General features: G+C 41.9%; 1 protein-coding gene across 1 annotated transcript in view; it reads right to left on the bottom strand.

The window, feature by feature from the left end:
• Positions 1-2,828: 2,828 nt before the first annotated feature.
• The window catches only part of LOC113219858 (WD repeat-containing protein 76), a 34,303-nt gene continuing 16,975 nt past the window's right edge, over positions 2,829-20,156 (bottom strand). The window contains exons 7-11 of the mRNA XM_026447906.1: positions 19,788-19,941; positions 13,266-13,424; positions 6,754-6,971; positions 5,383-5,535; positions 2,829-2,886 (exon numbers count right to left, since the gene is read on the bottom strand). Coding sequence (XP_026303691.1) covers positions 2,829-2,886; positions 5,383-5,535; positions 6,754-6,971; positions 13,266-13,424; positions 19,788-19,941 — 742 coding nt within the window. The remainder of the gene's footprint in view (positions 2,887-5,382; positions 5,536-6,753; positions 6,972-13,265; positions 13,425-19,787; positions 19,942-20,156) is intronic.

Here is a 20,156-nt window from a genome sequence, read left to right on the forward strand (position 1 = left end):
TCGGGAGGCTGAGGCAGGAGAATGGCGTAAACCCGGGAGGCGGAGCTTGCAGTGAGCTGGGATCTGGCCACTGCACTCCAGCCTGGGCGACAGAGCAAGACTCTGTCTCAAAAAAAAAAAGAAAACCCTATCATGGATGAACCTGGAGACATTATGTTAAGTAAAATAAGCCAGGCACAGAAAGACAAATACCACATGGCCTCACTCATACGGGGAATTTTAAAAAGGTGAGGCTGGTTCGAAGGTAGTGACTTATTTTAATTGATTGTTCACAGTCAGTTACAGATAATACTCTTTGTTCTACTCTTTCCCACCTTCTCACTACTGTACTTGACTAGTCTAAAAAATAATAATAAATAAAAATAACAAAGTTGTAAGGCCAGGCATGATGTCTCATGCCTATAATGCCAACACTTTGGGAGGCCCACGTAGGAGGATCAGTTGAGGCCAGGGGTTCCAGACCAGCCTGGGCAACAGCAAGTCCCCATCTCTACAAAAAATTTTTAAAATTAGAGGGACATGGTTCTGTGTGTCTGTAGTCCCAGCTACTTGGGAGGCTGAGGCAAGAGAACTGCTCAAGTCCAGGAGATTGAGGCTGAAGTGAGCCATGATCATGCCACTGCACTCCATACTGGGCAAGAGAGCGAGACCCTGTTTCTTTTTTAAAAAAAAAGAAAAAAAAAAAAGAGAGAAGTTAAGAAACTGCTGGGCAGAGAGGGAAAGGGTTGGGGAGATGTTGGTCAAAAACTATGAAATTTCATTTAATAGGAGAAATACATTCCAGAGGTCTACTGTATATCAGGATGACCATAGTCAATAACAATATTTATATTCTTGAAGATTGCTGACAGATTTTAAGTGTTCTCCCCACAAAAAAATGGTAAGTACGTGAGGTAATACATACGTTAATCAGCTTGATTTAGCCATTCCACAATGTATATATTTCAAAACATGTTGTACATGATAAATATATACAATTTTATTAGTCAATTAAAAAATAAGACTGGGTACAGTGGCTCATGCCCGTAATCTCAGCACTTTAGAAGGCCGAGGCAAGTGGATCACTTGAGTCCAGAAGTTCAAAACCAGCCTGGCCAACATGGGAAACCCCGTCTCTACTAAAAAAAAGTACAAAAATTAGCTGGGCATAGTGGCACGTGCCTGTAGTCCCAGCTACTCAAGAGGCTGAGGCAGGAGAATTGCTTGAACCTAGGAGGCAGAGGCTGCAGTGAGCCGAGATCATGCCAATGCACTCCAGCCTGGGCAACAGAGCGACACTCTGTCTCAAAATAAAAATAACATAACATAACATAGGTTGGGCATGGGGGCTCACACTTGTAATCCCAGCACTTTGGGAGGTCAAGGTGGGTGGTCGCTTAAGGTCAAAAGTTCGAGACCAGTCTGACCAACGTGGAGAAACCTCATCTCTACTAAAAATGCAGAAATTAGCCAGACAGAGTGGTGTGAACCTGTAATCCCAGCTTCTTGGAAGGCTGAGGCAGAATTGCTTGAACCCAGGAGGTGGAGGTTGCAGTGATCCGAGATCATGACACTGCACTCCAGCCTAGGCTACAAAGTGAGACTCTGTCTTAAAAAAAAATAAAAATAAATAAAAATTGCGGACCTGAAAAAAAAAGAAACTGATAAAATGGAACAAAATGTATGAAGCAGGCCAGGCGCGGTGGCTCAAGCCTGTAATCCCAGCACTTTGGGAGGCCGAGACAGGTGGATCACGAGGTCAGGAGATCAAGACCATCCTGGCTAACCCGGTGAAACCCCGTCTCTACTAAAAAATACAAAAAAACTAGCTGGGCGAGATGGCAGGTGCCTGTAGTCCCAGCTACTCGGGAGGCTGAGGCAGGAGAATGGCGTAAACCCGGGAGGCGGAGCTTGCAGTGAGCTGAGATCCGGCCACTGCACTCCAGCCTGGGCGACAGAGCGAGACTCCGTCTCAAAAAAAAAAAAAAAAAATGTATGAAGCAACAATCAATATGTATCACACACTATTCCCAACTTCATAAATACTGACAAAGAGGGATATCAGGAGAAGGCATTGAGTAACGTTTGATGTTAAATACACACATACAAGGCTGGGCGCTGTGGCTCACGCCTGTAATCCCAGCACTTTGGGAGGCCGAGGTGGGTGGATCACAAGGTCAGGAGTTTGAGACCAGCCTGACCAACATGGTGAAACCCCATCCCTACTAAGAACACAAAAAATTAGCCAGGCGTAGTGGTACGTGCCTGTAATCCCAGCTACTCAGGAGGTTGAGGCAAGAAAATCACCTGAACCTAAGAGGCGGAGATTGCAGTGAGCAGAGATCACACCACTGCACTCCAGCCTGGGTAAAAGAGACTCCGTCTCCAAAAAATATATATATATATGTATATATACACATTCAAAGTAGTTGATATAAGAGTATAATCAAAGAAATGAAGTGGGAAGATGGGGAAACCCTCTAGGCCCAGAATAAACAGACACAAATAAACAGAGCTTCAGACAGCCTCATCAGCAAGTGAATAATTACAGTCTTCTTCAATAAGATAACATGAGTAATTCAGTTCAGAATAAAGTCATTAACCTTAACCAACAATAACCTCCCACCTGCAGAGAACAGCTACTGACTACAAGAGACTGAACCTCTACAGACACAGAGAACCTAGAACCAAGAACCCTTCCGGATAGGAACTAGCAAACTGGGACACTTACAATTTTTGTATTCAAAAATTAGGACTATTACATCTCTTTGACAATCAGATGTCTAATGTATGCACTGCAACAAACGGTTCATGGTAATCCACATCTACATTATTTGGCATATAGAAGCCTACCTGATGGTGGTGAGGAGAGGAATCTTGTAAGATACACAGCTGCTGTCAAAAATTCTGCAAAATAAAGAGAGTAAGACATTATTTTGTTTCTTAAAAACTTTCTGAAATAAATATCAGTGTATTTAACAAGCTTCTCATTAATTCACGGTATGAAATACATAATTGTCATTTAAAAATATGTAGGATCAGGCCAGGTTTAGAGGTCTATGCCTGTAATCCACAGGAGGATCACCTGAGGCCAAGAGTTTGAGACCAGCCTGGGCAATACAGTGAGACCCATCTGTACAAAAAATTTAAAAATTAGCTGGCTGTGGGGCACATGCCTGTAGTCCAAGCTACTCAGGAGGCTGAGGTGAGAGGATCACTTGACACTTGAGCCCAGGAGTTTGAGATTACACTGAGCTATGATCACACTACTGCACTCCAGCCTGAGCAACAGAGCGAGACCCTGTCTACAAAAAAAAAAAAAACAGCAGGGGTAGGATCAGGCTCCAACAAATCTTGGCTAAAATACTAAACAAAAGTTGCAAGACGTTTTATAAAATAAGTCAGTGCTTACAGTTTAGTGTAGAAATCATTTGGCCGGCTGTTGTGGCTCATGCCTGTAATCTCAGCACTTTGAGGCCAAGGTGGGAGGATCACTTGAGGCCAGGAGTTTTAGACCAGCCTGGGCAATATAGTGAGACCCTATCTCTACAAAAAAAAATAAAAAATAGTAATAATAGCTAGGTATGGTGGCGCATACCTCTAGTCCCAGCTACTTGGAAGCTAAGGCAGTAAGATTGTTGGAGCCCATAAGATTGCTGGAGCCCAGCAGGTCAGGGTTGCAGTGAGCCATGATCATGCCACTGCACTCTAGCCTGGGCAACAAAGAGATCTTGTCTCTAAAAAAAACATTAATAATGATAAGTGAATAGAAATAAAATGCACATTCTAAAGTGATAATCTGAACTGTAAAATTATATCCACAATTCACAATATGAGACATAAAGGATGTGGTCTGAAAATGTACAAATCACCTAAAAGTACATCTATGTATCAAGAGCAGTTTCCCTGAGACTCATCAGTTGAAGACCCTGATAGTGTCATTTCCAGACTAAGACCAACTAGCAACCAAGGAGGAGTTGTATTTTGGTTTTCAAGAGACAGCATCTCAGTTGATGCCCAGGCTGAAGTGCAATGGCACTGTCACAGGTCACCGAAGCCTCAACCTCCCAGGTTCAAGTGATCCTCCCACCTCAGCCTCCCAAGTAGCTGGGACTATAAGCACACAATACCATGTCTGCCTAATTTTTTCTGTAAAGACAGGGTCTCTTTCTGTTGCCCAGGCTGGTCTCGAACTCGTGGACTCAAGTGATCCTCCCACCTCAGCCTCCCGAAACGCTGGGATTATAGGCATAAGCCACTACACCTGGCCAAAGAGAGGAGATTTTATACAGCAGTTGGAGAAGAGTCTAGAAGCCTCCACTGAGCACTTCAGCAGAAGGAAACTAACAGCATCACCACCTCCTTCTCTTCTCCTTGTGCCTAGCTTTTCTGGTATGGTTGCTTGGCACTAGAGTTTATTGCCTAAATAGATTAGTAGAAAGCCAAACCACTAATAGTTAATGTAACAAGACTAAACTGCAGTGTAAATGAACAGGAACAGAACAGGTAGCTTTTGAGACAAAGGAAACTGAATGAGTGGAAAGGGGATGCTGGCCTACCATTCCCTGGTGACTCTCTTTCTGCACCATCTGGTAATACTCACAGACTTTGCTAGAAACTAACTGGACAACTGTCACACACTGCAGACCACGCTCTTCCCAACAGGTGGGTTTAAACAGAAACTGGGTGCCATTCTGGAGCCTGGTGCACAGTATACACTCAACCGAATAATATAGGAATTCCAAAATGGCTTAAGGTAAAACTCTTAGAAACTGAAAAGTGCTTGCAATTTTAAGCAAAATCAGGGATTCTACAAGAGAACAAAATAATTTTCCTTTGTGATTACACTAATGTTCCCGACATCTTTATTGACACTGTTTTGTTTTTTGTTCAACTGGTTTATATTACACTTTAAATCCATTTTTGGGAAGTAGCTATAGAAAAGTACTAAAGCTAAAACCCTAGAACTATAAAACAATATCCAATAGCTTGTACAGAACCCCAGTTTTTGCTATTTTCTGTCTGCTCACGGTCTGGGGCTCTGCAATTTCCATTCAGCACTTCACTTGCAGAATAGATCACACTGACCCCAAAGTATGCTAAAATTATCTCCTTCTCACAGCCTGGTTTCGGGGATTCTTCAGTGCTTAAAGGAAAGCTGGACCATAAACCACCCAGGGTAGTTACGGACCTTTGCCAGTCTCAAGGAAATTTCCAGGACCCAAAAACTGCTGAAAAGCCATTAAATACAGGTCATCAGTCTTCAGGAACCTAGATATGACTACTAAACAATAACATTAGCAATTTAATAGGGAACAGCAGTAAACAAAGCTTTTGGTTTACTGACACAATAGCTATAGAATCTTTACATTCCTTAAAAACATTTCTGCCTTCCCAATTTACCTCAGATTACAATCGGCACATGTGGTCACCACTCTGTTACCAGTAACAGGTGAAAAATAGGCAGAAGCAATGCTCTTTGTATGTTCAGTCAAAGAAATCAAAGGCTGACTTCCCCTGGACTTCAGTTGCCTTGCATCATAAATATGAGTATCCCTGTAATGGGAGAAACAATGATCAATGTTGCCATAGTACATGTAATGAGCCTCTACAACAGGGCTAAACATAAGTTAGACACTCACATACTTGCTATACTGAGGAACATTTAAGACACAACTCTCGGCTGGGCGCGGTGGCTCGTTTGTAATCCCAGCACTTTGGAAGGCTGAGGCAAGCGGATCACCTGAAGTCAGGAGTTTGAGACTAGCCTCAACATGGAGAAACCCCATCTCTACCAAAAATACAAAATTAGCTGGGTATGGTGGTGCACACCTGTAATCCCAGCTACTCGGGAGGGTAAGGCAGAAGAATTGCTTGAACATGGGAGGCGGCAGTTGCAGTCAGGTGAGATTGCGCCACTTCACTCCAGCCTGGGCAAAAGAGCAAGACTCCATCTCAAAAAAAAAAAAGACAGCACCCTCTAATACTCTATTAGTTCTCCAAAAACTGGTATAGATAACAAGTACAATACTACACTCATTCCAAAACTATAGCAGATACATGGATCCAGTGCATACAGAAAGACAAGTTTTTTTTTTTTTGTTTTGTTTTGTCTTTTTTGAGATGGAGTCTCACTCTGTCATCCAGGCTGGAGTGCAGTGGTGCAATCTTGGCTCACTGCAACTTCTGCCTCCTGTGTTCAAGTGATTCTCCTGCCTCAGCCTCCCAAGTAGCTGGGATTACAGGTGCATGCCACCACACCTGGCAATTTTTTGTATTTTTAGTAGAGACAGGGTCTCACCATATTGGCCAGGCTGGTCTCAAACTCCTGACCTCAAGTGATCTGCCTGCCTCAGCCTCCCAAAGTGCTGGGATTACAGGCATGAGCCATCACGCCCGGCTGTCAAGTTTCTAGTTGGTTTTTCAATCCTTCCAAGAAAAAAGTTAACACAGGCCAACAAGTTGTAGGTCACATATAACTTTTTTTCCTTAAAATTTAAACTTTCTTCTCGTAAGATTAGAAGCAAATACATACAATGCCAAGAAAAAAAATTTCTTTCAGCATTTCCACTATTTATTAAATCTAAAAGAATTTATTTAAAAAAAAAATCACTCAAGTCTCAATCAGTGTAGAAAGAAAAATTACTTGGCCTTTGGGTATTACAAAAGTAATACCTTTTGTAATATTTTATTACAGTATCTTTGACAACCAAACTAACCCATGTAATTTTGACATTAAAAGATCTAAGTCATAAAGTCTTATAAAGACCATACCTCAATCCGGCAGTGATAAAATACTGTCTATGCACTGGGTGGACATGAACAGTTCTTATTTTTCCCATAGAAGAACTGGTAAGTTTCTCATAAGAAGTTCCAGGTGTCCGTCTATCCACCAGTGACATATTTCCATCCCAGTGTCCTACTATCAAAGTGGAGGCATCTTCTGACAAGAAGTCGAAGGAGGAAAAGCTACTTCTTTCATTTCTATACACCTAAGAATATAAGTAACAATCAGCTTGTATCACACTCTTCTTATAAAGAAAGCCAAAACAGCCAGGCGTGGTGGCTCACGCCTGTAATCCCAGCACTTCGGGAGGCCGAGACGGGCAGATCACGAGGTCAGGAGATCGAGACCATCCTGGCTAACACGGTGAAACCCCGTCTCTACAAAAAATACAAAAATTAGCCGGGCGTGGTGGCGGGTGCCTGTAGTCCTAGCTACATGGGAGGCTGAGGCAGGAGAATGGCGTAAACCCGGGAGGCGGAGCTTGTAGTGAGTGGAGATCCGGCCACTGCACTCCAGCCTGGGCGGCAGGGTGAGACTCCGTCTCAAAAAAAAAGAAAGAAAGCCAAAACATAAATTCTTTAGTAAAAGGGTTATAAAACACTTTACCCAAATAACCTCATTTATCCTCTCATCATCCCCATCAGATGCACAAAACATAATGGAAACACAGTCAGGGTATCCGGGGGGTCCATTGCCTTGAATATTTATCATTTCTATGTGTTGGGAACATTTCAAGTCCTCTCTTCTGGCTATTTTTAAATATACAATACACTGTTGTTAACTATAGTTACCCTATTCTGCTACTGAACATTAGAACTTATTCCTTCTATCCAACTGAAAATTAAAAAAAAAAAAAAAAAAAAAAAGGAAACAAAGGCACTGATCAGCTGTGTCTACAATTAAATGGCCCATCTACCCATGTCAGGGCTACATCCCAAATCTCTCAAACCCAATAAACCTCAGTTCCAGATCTACCCTGTGAAACTTAACAAGAAAAGAACTGAATCTGAATTCTACCCAACTGAAATTATATTTTAATATGCAAAGTAACTTCGCCAACCAAGTCCAAGATACACAGCTGAATGCTCACCTACTCTTAGTAGAGGAGTAAATATATACATTTTTTGACAGTTAATCAGGCTACATCTATCAAAATGCTTAATGCTTATACTTTTGGACCCAGTAATTTCACTAAGAGATCTGTAACAATGTCTGCTGCAAGATTGCTTATAATAGCAATAAGAAGCAACATAAATATCCACCAAGAGAGATCTGGTTAAATAAATGATGGTCCACCTCTACTTTGAAATACCACACAATGCTAAAAAGACTAAGGTAGTTTTATAGTATTAACTGTCCAAGATATACTATTAAGTGAAAAGAGTTGCAAAAGGCTATGTATATTAGTATGAAGCCATTAGTATAAAGAAGAGGAGAAAAAAATGTGTAAGTATATGCTTGTAAGCACAGGTATACTTTTGTGGAAGCATACTCAAGATACGCAACAATGGTTACTTGTGGATAATGCAAATGAAGGACAGATTTACTTTTATATCTGAGTTACTGTAAATATTTTATCATGAGCCTTTTTTTATTTTTTGGGATGAAGTCTCACTCTGTTGCCCAGTCTGGAGTGCAATGGCACAATCTCGGCTCACTGAAACCTCTGTCTCCCAGCTTCAAGTGATTCACCTGCCTCAGCCTCCCAAGTAGCTAAGATTACAGGTGCGCACCACCACGCCCAGCTATGTCGTGAGCATGTTATTAAGTTTTTAATCACATGTAATCCACAATGCAATCACTTTGGGTTTAGGACTCATGCATATAAAGAATAAAAAATAAATCTTCCTGTCAACTAAGAGGGGATGACCACAATTCTTACTACTGAATCATGAATTGCTGATTTTTAGTTTTAAAAACAAGTATTATAAACTAAGAATAAATTAATATACTAAAGGCATCACAACCTTCACACCCCACAAAAAGACCAATATATACAAATGAAACTTGGCATATTCAATATATTTAAATGATTAAGAGCAGGGGCTTTGGAGTCAGACAAATCCTGGTGTAAATTCTTGTTCTGCCACCTATGTCCTTGAGCAACATCATAAACCTCTCTTTGCCTCAATTTTTTCACCTGTTAAACACAATAACATTACTCATTTTCTAGGGTGTTATAAGGCTTAATGATGTATATAAAGCACACTCAAGATAGTGCCTAGTATAAGGTACCTGTTCAGTCAGTAGTATCTGAAACAAATTACAAATATATGCAATAGCATGAATGAATCTTAAAAGTGTTACAGTAGGTAAAAGAAGCCAGAAACAAAAGGCTACATATCATTTAATTCCAAATGCTTGACATTCAGGAAAAGGCAAAATTATAGGGACAGTAATCACATCAGTGGTTATCAGGGATTGCAGACAGTGGGAGAATGACTACAAAAGGTTATGATGTAGTTTTGAGGGAAATGGAAATTTTCTTTTTCTTTTTTTTTCCTGAGATGGAGTCTCACTCTGTCACACAGGCTGGAATGCAATGGCGCAATCTTGGCTCACTGCAACCTCCGCCTCCTGGGTTCAAGTGATTCTCCCTGGCCCAGCCTCCTGAGTAGCTGGGATTACAGGCGTGAGCCACCATGCCCGTCTAATTTTTTGTATTTTTAGTAGAGACGGGGTTTTGCCATGTTGGCCAGGCTGGTCTCAAACTCCTCATCTCAAGTGATCCACTGCCTCAGCCTCCCAAAGTGCCGGGATTACAGGCATGAGCCACTACACCCGGCTCTATAGCTTCATTACGATAGTTACACAGGTGTACACAATTCACCAAAACTCACAGAATTGTACACCTAAAATGGTAAATTGCACCATATGTAACTTTTTTTTTTTTTTTTTGAGTCTCCCTCTGTCACCCAGACTGGAGTGCAGTGACACAATCCCAGCTTACTGCAGCCTCTGCCTCCCAGATTCAAGTGACTCTCATGCCTCAGGCCTTCCGAGTAGCTGGGACCACAGGTGCACGCTACCATGCCCGGCTAGTTTTTGTATTCTTAGTAGAGGTGCAGTTTCACTATGTTGGCCAGGCTGGTCTCGAACTCCTGAGCTCAAGTGATCCACCCTCCTCAGCCTCCCAAAGTGCTGAGATTACAGGTGTGAACCACCGTGCCTGACCTATTCTTTGTATTATTGCAAATAATGCTGGTATGAATATTCCTGTACAAGTTTTTGTGTGAACTTGTGCTTTCATTTCTCTTGGGTGTATACCTAGGAGGGATATTGCTAGGTCATATGGTAACTCTATTTAACATTTATGGAACTGTCAAACTTTCCCCAACCAACTACACCATTTTACACACCAATTCTCAATGGATAAGAGTTTCAATTTTTCCACATCATTGCCAACACTTGTTACTACTGGCAAGTGTAGTTATCCTAGTGAGTATAAAGTGGTATCTCATTGTGATTTGCATTTCCCTAATGCTTAGAATCTTTTCATGTGCTTATTTGCCATTTGTGGTGTTTTTTTGTTTTGTTTTGTTTTGTTTTAAGATGGAGTCTTGCTCTGTCGCCCAGGCTAAAGTGCAGTGGCGCGATCTCAGCTCACTGGAAACCCCACCTCCCGGGTTCAAGCGATTCTCCTGCCTCAGCCTCCCAAGTAGCTGGGACTACAGGTGCCTGCCACCACATCTGGCTAATTTTTGTATTTTTAGTAGAGATGGGGTTCCACCATGTTGGCCAGGCTGGTCTCAAACTCCTGATCTCAGGTGATCCACCTGCCTCAGCCTCCCAAAGTGCTGGGATTAGAGGTGTGAGCCACTACGCCCAGTGCCAATTCTGTTTCTTTAGAGAAATGTCTATTCAGATCCTTGCCCTTTTTTTAATTGGGTTAGCTTTTTTAATGAAGCTGTAGGAGTTCTCCACCTATTGTTTTAAGGTCAGGCTTATTGAAATGTAAGTTACGGCCGTGCATGGTAGCTCACGCCTGTAATCCCAGCACTTTGGAAGGTCAAGGTAGGCAGATTACTTGAGCTCAGGAGTTTGAGACCAGCCTGGGCAACATGGCAAAACACTGTCTCTACTAAAAATACAAAAATTAGCCAAGCATGGTGACACATGCCTATAGTTCCAGCTACTCAGGAGGCTTAGGTGGGAGGATCACTTGAGCCCAGGAGTTAAAGGCTGCGGTGAGCCGAGATCAAGCCACTTCACTCCAGCTGGAGTGACAGAGTGAGACTCCCATCTCGAAAAAATAAAAATAAATAAGGCCAGGCATGGTGGCTCACACCCGTAATCCCAATACTTTGGGAGGCCAAAGTGGGTGGATCACCTGTGGTCAAGAGTTCGAGACCAGCCTGGCCAACATGGTGAAACCCCATCTCTACTAAAAATACAAAAATTAGCCAGGCGCAGTGGCACATGCCTATAATCCCAGCTACTCAGGAGGCTGACGCAGGAGAATTACTTGAACCCAGGAGGCGGAGGTTGCAGTGAGCCAAGACTGTACCACTGCACTGCCACCTGGGCAACAAGAGCAAGACTCTGCTTCAGAAATAAATACGTAAATAAATAATTGAAACACAAATGTTCGACTGGGTGCTGTGGCTCATGCCTGTAATCCCAGCATTTTGGGAGGCCGAGGCGGGCAGATCACAAGGTCAGGAGATCGAGACCATCCTAGCTAACATGGTGAAATCCTGTCTCTACTAAAAATACAAAAAAAAATTAGCTGGGCGTAGTGGTGGGCACCTGTAGTCCCAGCTTCTCAGGAGGCTGAGGCAGGAGAATGGCATGAACCCAGGAGGCGGCAGAGCTTGCAGTGAGCAGAGATCACACCACTGCACTCCAGCCCAGGCGACAGAGCGAGACTCCGTCTCAAAAAAAAAAAAACACAAATGTTCATTAACCGATGAACAGATGAATCAAATGTGGAATACCCATACAATGGCATATTATGCAGCCATAAAAAGGAATGAAGTACTGATACATGGCTACAACATGGATGAACTCTGAATACATTTTGTTAAAGAAACCAGTCACAAAAGACCACAAATTGTATGATTTCATTTATGTGAAATGTCCAGAATAGGAAAATCTGGCCAGACGCAGTGGCTCACGCTGTAATCCCAGCACTTTGGGAAGCTGAGGCAGGTGGATCACAAGGTCAGGAGTTCCAGACCAGCCTGGCCAATATGATGAAACCCCATCTCTACTAAAAATACAAAAATTAGCTTGGCGTGGCGGCATGTGCCCGTAGTCCCAGCTACTCAGGAGGCTGAGGCAGGAGAATCGCTTGAACCTGGGAGGTGGAGGTTACAGTGAGCCGAGATCATGCCACTGCACTCCAGCCTGGGCGACAAAGTGAGACTCCATCTCTACAACAACAACAACAATTCCCCGGGCATGGTGGTGGGTGCCTGTAATCCCAGCTACTAGGAAGGCTGGGGCAGGAGAATCGCTCAAACCTGGGAGGCAGAAGTTGCAGTGAGCCAAGATCGCGCCACTGCATTCCAGCCTGGGTGATGAGAGTGAAACTCCGTCTCAAAAAAATAATAAAATAAAAAATAAAGTTCAACTTATAAGACTTCTCTTATTGAGACAATCTGATACAGTTAAGCAAATCTGAAAGTTCATCTCAAATGACATGTTTGTTTTAAGCATTAAGTAGAAGATGTCTTATTTTGAGAGAGGGTCTCACTCTGTTGGCTGGGCTGAAGTCCAGTTACGTATGTAATCATGGCTTTACTACCGCCTCAATCTCCTGGGCTCAAGCAATCCTCACACCTCAGCCTCCTGAGTAGCTATGACTAGAGGCACGTGCCACCACACCAAGCTAATTTTTTTTTAGAGGCAAGGTCTTACTATGTTGCCCAGGCTGATCTCTAACTCCTGGGCTCAAGTGATCCTCCCACCTCAGCATCGTGAGTAGCTCAGACTACAGGCACACACCACCACGCCCAGCTAGTATTTTTTATTTTTTGTAGAGACAAGGTCTCGCCATGTTGCCCAGGCTAGTCTGGAACTCCTGGCCTGAAGTGAGCCTCCCACCTTGGCTTCCCAAAGTACTGAGATTACAAGCATAAGCTACCACACCCAGCTAAATACAAGTCTTATGCCTAAAAATGGAAGAGTAAGTTATTTTATTTTAAAGCTTTGGGGGAAAAAAAAAAATTAACAAGTGCAAACACATACTACCTGCCAGGCTCTGTTCTAAGTACTTTATCTGCATAAACTCATCAAATTCTCACAACAACCATAAGGTCAGTACTGTTAAATCCCATTTCAGAACGAAGGAAAGTAAGGCACAATGAGGTTAAGCAACTTGTCAAGGTCACATAACTAGTAATAGATGATCTGGGATTTGCACATAGGCAGTGTAGCTCTCAAAGTCCTTCTGCTATATCACTTCTCCCAATTGGTATAATAATTATTCATGTGGCATTTCATAGAGAATCTAGAATATCATCTGAAGTCAGCATGTAAACACATTAACATTTACCTCTTCAAAAATAGCCCTGGAAAAATCCCCAGAGCGTAACGTGCCATCATAGCTCAGTGACAGTATGTGGGCCGGATTGGCGGGTGAGAAGTAAAGACAGCTAACTGGTTGACTATGGGGATGAAAAACATAAACTCCATCTTCTTTAGGTTGCTGGGTCTGGAAGAGAGTTGGAGGTAAGGGGAGAGGAAAAAAAGCTAGTGAAAAGTAGTGATTTTTGCTATGCTATTATGTCATTAAAGAATTTACACTGGATTATATTCAGTCTTAGTCTATAATTGTAACCACTCTCCCCATCAGAAAGTCAGAATGAGAAACTTAATCTTGTCATTAACTTTTTTCTAGTTTTCAATCCAACAATACCAAGTCACATTAATTTTAACAGTGACCAGCTTTCTGTAACTAACAAACTAGTTTATTACTGTCAGTTTATAAAATCCTCAGGAAATGAGAAATCTACTCTATTTCACACATGGTATAACTGCTAACTAAAAGAGTATCAGTACCTTACCACTTTGCTTATGCAGCAGGCTTCTGTATAATATTAACCTACTCATTCTCAGCATAATTTTCATAAGGTATTTGGTCCTGGGACAAAGATGATAGTTTTAAACATACTTTGTTCTCTAAATACACCATAAAAATGCATGTATTTGAATTTCCATATTAATATACCTACTCCTAAGGACTATCCTTTCCACAACTGCAATGCCAACTCCTGAGAAGTCACTTTTCAGATCAAGGTAAGTTATGTTTCTATGCCATATGGCACATTATGAAACACACAAAGCATCACCTCTAAATCTGGCTTAGTCTACTCTGAAATCGTCAAGCATTTTTGTTTTATTATTTTAAATTTTAAAATTGAAAAGTATTTTGTAACAGGAAAAAAAAGAGAAAAAATTATTATAATCACACATATTCTTCCTGTTACCACAGTTAGAAACTGACAGACATATTTGTTTATAGCATTTGTTTTCTAGAAAAATAAAACTTTCTCTTGTTATAAAGAACTCAATGCAGAAATGTACAAAGATGAACGTTTTAAAAAATCACTCCCGTCCAGGCACGGTGGCTCACACCTATAATCCCAGCACTTTGGGAGGCCAAGGCGGGTGGATTACGAGGTCAGGAATTCAAGACCAGCCTGGGCAAGATGATGAAACACTGTCTCTACTAAAAATACAAAAATTAGCCAGGCGTGGTGGCAGATGCCTGTAATCCCAGCTACTCAGTAGGCTGAGGCAGAGAATTGCTTGAACCGGGGAGGCAGAGTTTGCAGTGAGTCGAGATCGTGCCACTGAACTCCAGTCTGGGTGACAGAGCAAGATTCCGTCTCAAAAAAAAAAAAAAAAAAATTCCAAATCTAAAATTCACCAAAATTATCATTAAAACACTGAGATTATAGATATTTTTATAGTTCAATTTAATGTGATTCAAAATGGCATATATAGCATGGTCCTTTTTAAAAATTTCTTCTCTATCATTCTATCTGTATAAGTACATATAAATATGTCAAAATAATATAAGAAAATGAAGCTAAAGGAATTTTTGAACTCCAAGTATTTACAGAGACATTATCTCCTACAATGGCAAAAGTATAAAACAAAAAGCAATTGTAGTCATTATGCTTTTTATTTTTTAAACTGTTAATTTTAGACAATTTATATTGATTTGAGAATATTATTCTCACCCTTCCTCCAACAGTCTTCTCTTTTTTTTCTTTTTTTTGAGATGGAGTCTCACTGTCACCCAGGCTGGAGTGCAGTGGCACGATCTCAGCTCACTGCAATCTCTACCTTCCAGGTTCAAGCGATTCTCTTGTTTCAGCCTCCTGAGTCGCTGGAATTACAGGCACCCACCACCACACTTAGCTAATTTTTGTATTTTTAGTGGAGATGGGGTTTCACCATGTTGTGACAGCAGGTAATCTGAAACGCAGATTTTTTTTTTTTTTTTTGAGACAGTCTCAACTCTGTCACCCAGGCTGGAGTACACTGGCGCAATGCCGGCTCACTGCAACCTCTGCCTCTTGGGTTCAAGCAATTCTCCTGCCTTAGCCTCCCAAGTGGCTGGGATTACAGGCACCCGCTACTATACGCAGCTAATTTTGTATTTTTAGTAGAGGCAGAGCTTCACCATGTTAGTTAGATAGGCTGATCTCGAACTCCTGACCTCAGGTGATTCGCCTGCCTCGGCCTACCAAAGTGCTCGGATTACAGGCGTGAGCCACTGCGCCTGGCCTTGTTCATTATCTTATACTAGGATTCATACCACCTACTTGTATAGGGGTAGAGGGTGTTACCACTCCCATGGGTCAAGAAAACTTCCTTTGAAGACAATCAGTTCTACTATTCACTTTCCCTACTTCCTCTATTTTTCCTCCAGCAACCATTTCCCTAGTCCTCATTCTAAAGAAGGATAATCGGAATACCCAATGTGCTTCTCTCTACTTTTGATAATATAGGAGAAAATTCTCAGGATTTGGTCAATTTACCAGTATGGACTCTGCACATGGGTCAGGGCAGAAGCTAAATTATGCTGTCTCCTAGCTATGCTACAGGATTCGTTTCTCTCCTTGGTAGCTAGTTTTTGAAGTATACTACATTAGATTCTGCTTCTTTTTTATTGCAGTAATGTTTTTTTTGTTTGTTTGTTTTTGTTTTTGTTTTTTTGAGATAGGATCTCACTCTGTCAATCCAGGCTGGAGTGCAGTGGCACAATCATGGCTCACTGCAGCCTCAACCTCCTTGGGCTCAGGTGATCTTCCCAGCTCAGCTTCCTGAGTAGCTGGGACTACTGGCACACACCACCACACCTGGCTATTTTTTTTTTTGTAGAGACAGGCAACTCACTATGTCACCTAGGCAGGTCTCGAATTAGTGGGTTTAAGCGATCCTCCTGCCTCAACTTCCCAAAGCGCTGGAATTACAGGTATGAGCCACTGCATTCAGCCAGCATGAGGGATCTTGTAGGGATAATGAAAATGTTCTAAAACCAGACTATGATAGTTAAACAACTGAGTAAACTTATTAAAAACCACTTAGGCCAGGCACAGTGGCTCATGTCTGTAATTCCAGCTCTGGAAGGCAGAGGCAGGTGGATCACCTGAGGTCAGGAGTTCGAGATCAGACTGGCCAACATCTCTACAAAAAATACAAAGATTAGGCTGGGCACGGTGGCTCACGCCTGTAAACCCAGCCCTTTGGGAGGCCGAGGTCTGGAGTTCATGACCAGACTGGTCAAGATGGTGAAACCCCATCTCTACTAAAAAAAAAAAAAAAAAAATCAGCCGAGCGTGGTAGCGGGCACCTGTAATCCCAGCCACTTGGGAGGCTGAGGCAGAGAATTGCTTGAACCCAGGAGGCGGAGGTTGCAGTGAGCAGAGATCATGCCACTGCACTCCAGCTTGGGCGACAGAGCGAGACTCGTCTCAAACAAACAAACAAACAAAAAGAAAAAAATTAGCCAGGTGTGGTGGCGAGCACCTGTAATCCCAGCTACTCAGGAGGCTGAGGCACAAGAATCACCCGAACTCAGGAGGTGGAGATTGCAGTGAGCCAGGATTGCACCACAGCATTCCAGCCTGGGTGACAGAGCGAGACTCCCACCTCAAAAAAAGGAAAAGCATTGAATTTTACATTTTAAGTAGGATTTTATGATAGGTAAATTATTACCTCAATAAAGCTACTTTTTTAAAAAACCGGGGAAATTGTGAGCACAGACAGGATAGGCAAGGTAATATTGCTTTTAGACTTGCTAAATCTGTTAATGAGATTGCCAAATGTCCTGGAAAATTAGGTTGGTGGAGAGATGGAGATACTGGACTATGGAGATCTAGTAACAGATTTTTTTTTTTGAAGTGGAGTTTTGCTCTTGTTGTCCAGGCTGGAGTGCAATGGCGCCATCTCGGCTCACTGCAACCTCCATCTCCCATGTTCAAGCAATTCTCCTGCCTCAGCCTCCCAAGTAGCTTGGATTACAGGTATTTCCACCACACCCAACTAATTTTGTTATCTTTAGTAGAGATGGGATTTCATCATGTTGGTCAGGCTGGTCTCAAACTCCAGACCTCAGGTGATCCGCCTAACTTCGGCCTCCCAAAGTGCTGGGATTAAAGGTGTGAGCCACCACGCCCGGCCATAATACAGATTTTTGGAGTCACCAGGAAAGATATGAAAAAAGAATTTTTATGTATGTCTTAAATTATATACAGATCAACCCATCCAAAAATATCTTCACTTAATCATGCTAATTTTCAATATTTCCTTTTCAAAATTATTCAAAAGGTTGTCTCAGATGAGTGTGGTGGCACACACCTGTAATCCCAGCACTTTGGGAGGCTGAAGCAGGTGGAGTGCTTGAGCTCAGGAATTTGAGATGAGCCTACACAACATAGTGAGACCCCAGTCTCTACAAAAAATAAAAAAATTAGCCAGGTGTGGTGGTACATGACTGTAGTCCCAGCTACTCAGGAAGCTGAGGTGGAGAATCACTTGAGCCTGGGAAGTTGAGGCTGCAGTGAGCTATGATCATGCCATTGCCCTCCAGCCTGGGCAACAGAGTGGGACTGTGTCTCAGTGAGGGGGAGGGGGAGAGAACAGTAGTCTCTATCTCCATTTCTTCCAGTTCTTTCATTACCCCCATACTTTCTTAATCTCCTAAAGCCTTTGTTCCTTACCTCATTGTCAAAGCTATTTTCTGAACTCACGAATGGTACCCTATTTTCAAAATCCATGGCCTTTTCTCCATTCTTTCAACTTCTCCGCAAAAGGCTCTGCCAACCTTCCATCCTTGAAACTTATCTCTTGGCTTCTAAAACACACTATTCTGATCTTCTTCCCACTTTTTTGCTTCAGTTTTCTTTGTTAAATCCTATCACCTCCTACCCCCAACTCACATCTTATCAAAATAAGGGAGAAGCTATGATCCCAAAATAAGAAAGAACTTGGTTTCTATCTGTCTCCAGACGTGCAAATTTTGTTTATAAACCCCAATCAACTTCAAGTCACCACTGTTTCTTCATCTTCATTAATTGTCCTTATGGCATTTATCATGTCTTTGGTCTTCTTCCCCAATAAGAAAATAAATTCAGAGAACATTAACTTGACTTTTCTCAATTTTGTAACAACAGACAGCATTTCATGCAGAATTATATGCACAATGAATGGAATTCAGTATCTATTTCTGACTCATCAAAGATGACTAGAATCGTTCCAAAGCAGATCCCTGGGAAGATATTTTGATACAGCTTAGAAACTGTTTCTTAGTCCATTTGGGCTGCTAAAAACAACATATCATAAACTGAGTGGCTTATAAACAGCAGCATTTTATTTCTCACAGTCCTGGTAACTAGGAATACCAAGATCAAGGTTCCAGTTCACTGAGTGTCTGTTAAGGGCCTACTTTCTGGTTCATAGTTGGTACCTTCTAGCTGAGTCCTTACATGGTAGAAGGGACAGTGGTCTCTCTTAGGTTTACTTTTATAAGAATCTTAATTCACGTTATAACCTTATTCATGACCTAAATCACCTCCCAAAGGTCCTACCTCCTAATACCACAGAAATTAGTATTTCAACATATGAATTTTTGGGGGGGACAAAAACATTCAGACCATAGCAGACCATATTTTAAACACAACTAGAAAACTAAACTTGGGGCCGGGTGTGGTGGCTCACGCTTGTAATCCCAGCACTTTGGGAGGCCAAGGCAGGCGGATCATGAGGTCAGGAGATTAAGACCATGGTGAAACTCCATCTCTACTAAAAACACAAAAAATAAGCTGGGCGTGGTGGCGGGCACCTGTAGTCCCAGCTACTCATGAGGCTGAGGCAGGAGAATGGCATGAACCAGGAGATGAAGCTTGCAGTGCGCCGAGATCGCGTCACTGCACTCAGCCTGGGCGACAGAGCAAGACTACATCTCAAAAAAAAAAAAAACACTAAACTTTTTTTTTTTTTTTTTTTTCCGAGACGGAGTCTCACTTTGTCGCCCAGGCTGGATGGCACCATGTCGACTCACTCCAACCTCTGTTTCCTGGGTTCAGGCAATTCTCCTGCATCAGCCTCCCAAGTAGCTAGGATCACAGGCACCTACCACCACATCCAGCTAATTTTTGCTTTTTATAAGTAGAGACAGGGTTTCACCATGTTGGCCAAGCTGGTCTCAAACTCCTGACCTCAAGTGATCCACCCGCCTCAGCCTCCCAAAGTGCTGGTATTACAGGCATGAGCCACTGCACCCGGCCACTTTGTGTGATCTTTTCACATATATGTTTAAAGTATAACAAAGTTTTCTGGCAGTTAATTTATGCCCAGATGGTTAATGATATTCAAGCTAAAAATATTAAAGTTCTATAAAGCAAATTTAAATTCCTCCAGATTTCTAAAATTTGGAATAAAGCATCATAAAGCCCAAAACTATAAGTCTCACGCAACATTTATAAACACATAGCTCTAGCCTATTCTCTTCCAGACTATTTGCTTTAGACAAACTATAATATATTCAAGAATAACAACTTACCAAATCACAAAGTCCAACTTGCCCAAATTTGGCCCCAACTGCTACCAAAGTTCTAGTCTCTGATGGGTGGAGAGCCATAGAGAATATTGGGCCTGTGGTAACTTTGTAAACAGTATCTTCACTAATGACCATGCCATTTAAATTGGCTCTGTAGCTAAGAAAATTAGAAAGTTAAATTTTGTAAGTAAAACCAATCTCAATAGTCAAAATAAGTAAAAGATTATTCAAAAAGAAAAATTACAATTAGTAAACAAATATGGGAAACTATTCAATCTCCTGGTAACCAAGGAAATCAAATTAAGCAATACTCTTTCACTTTTTAAATTACCCTTGATAATTTTACCACCACCAAAAACTGGTAGGCTGCAG

The sequence above is a fragment of the Piliocolobus tephrosceles genome, unplaced genomic scaffold, assembly GCF_002776525.5.
Source record: "Piliocolobus tephrosceles isolate RC106 unplaced genomic scaffold, ASM277652v3 unscaffolded_109, whole genome shotgun sequence".
Lineage (NCBI taxonomy): Eukaryota > Metazoa > Chordata > Mammalia > Primates > Cercopithecidae > Piliocolobus > Piliocolobus tephrosceles.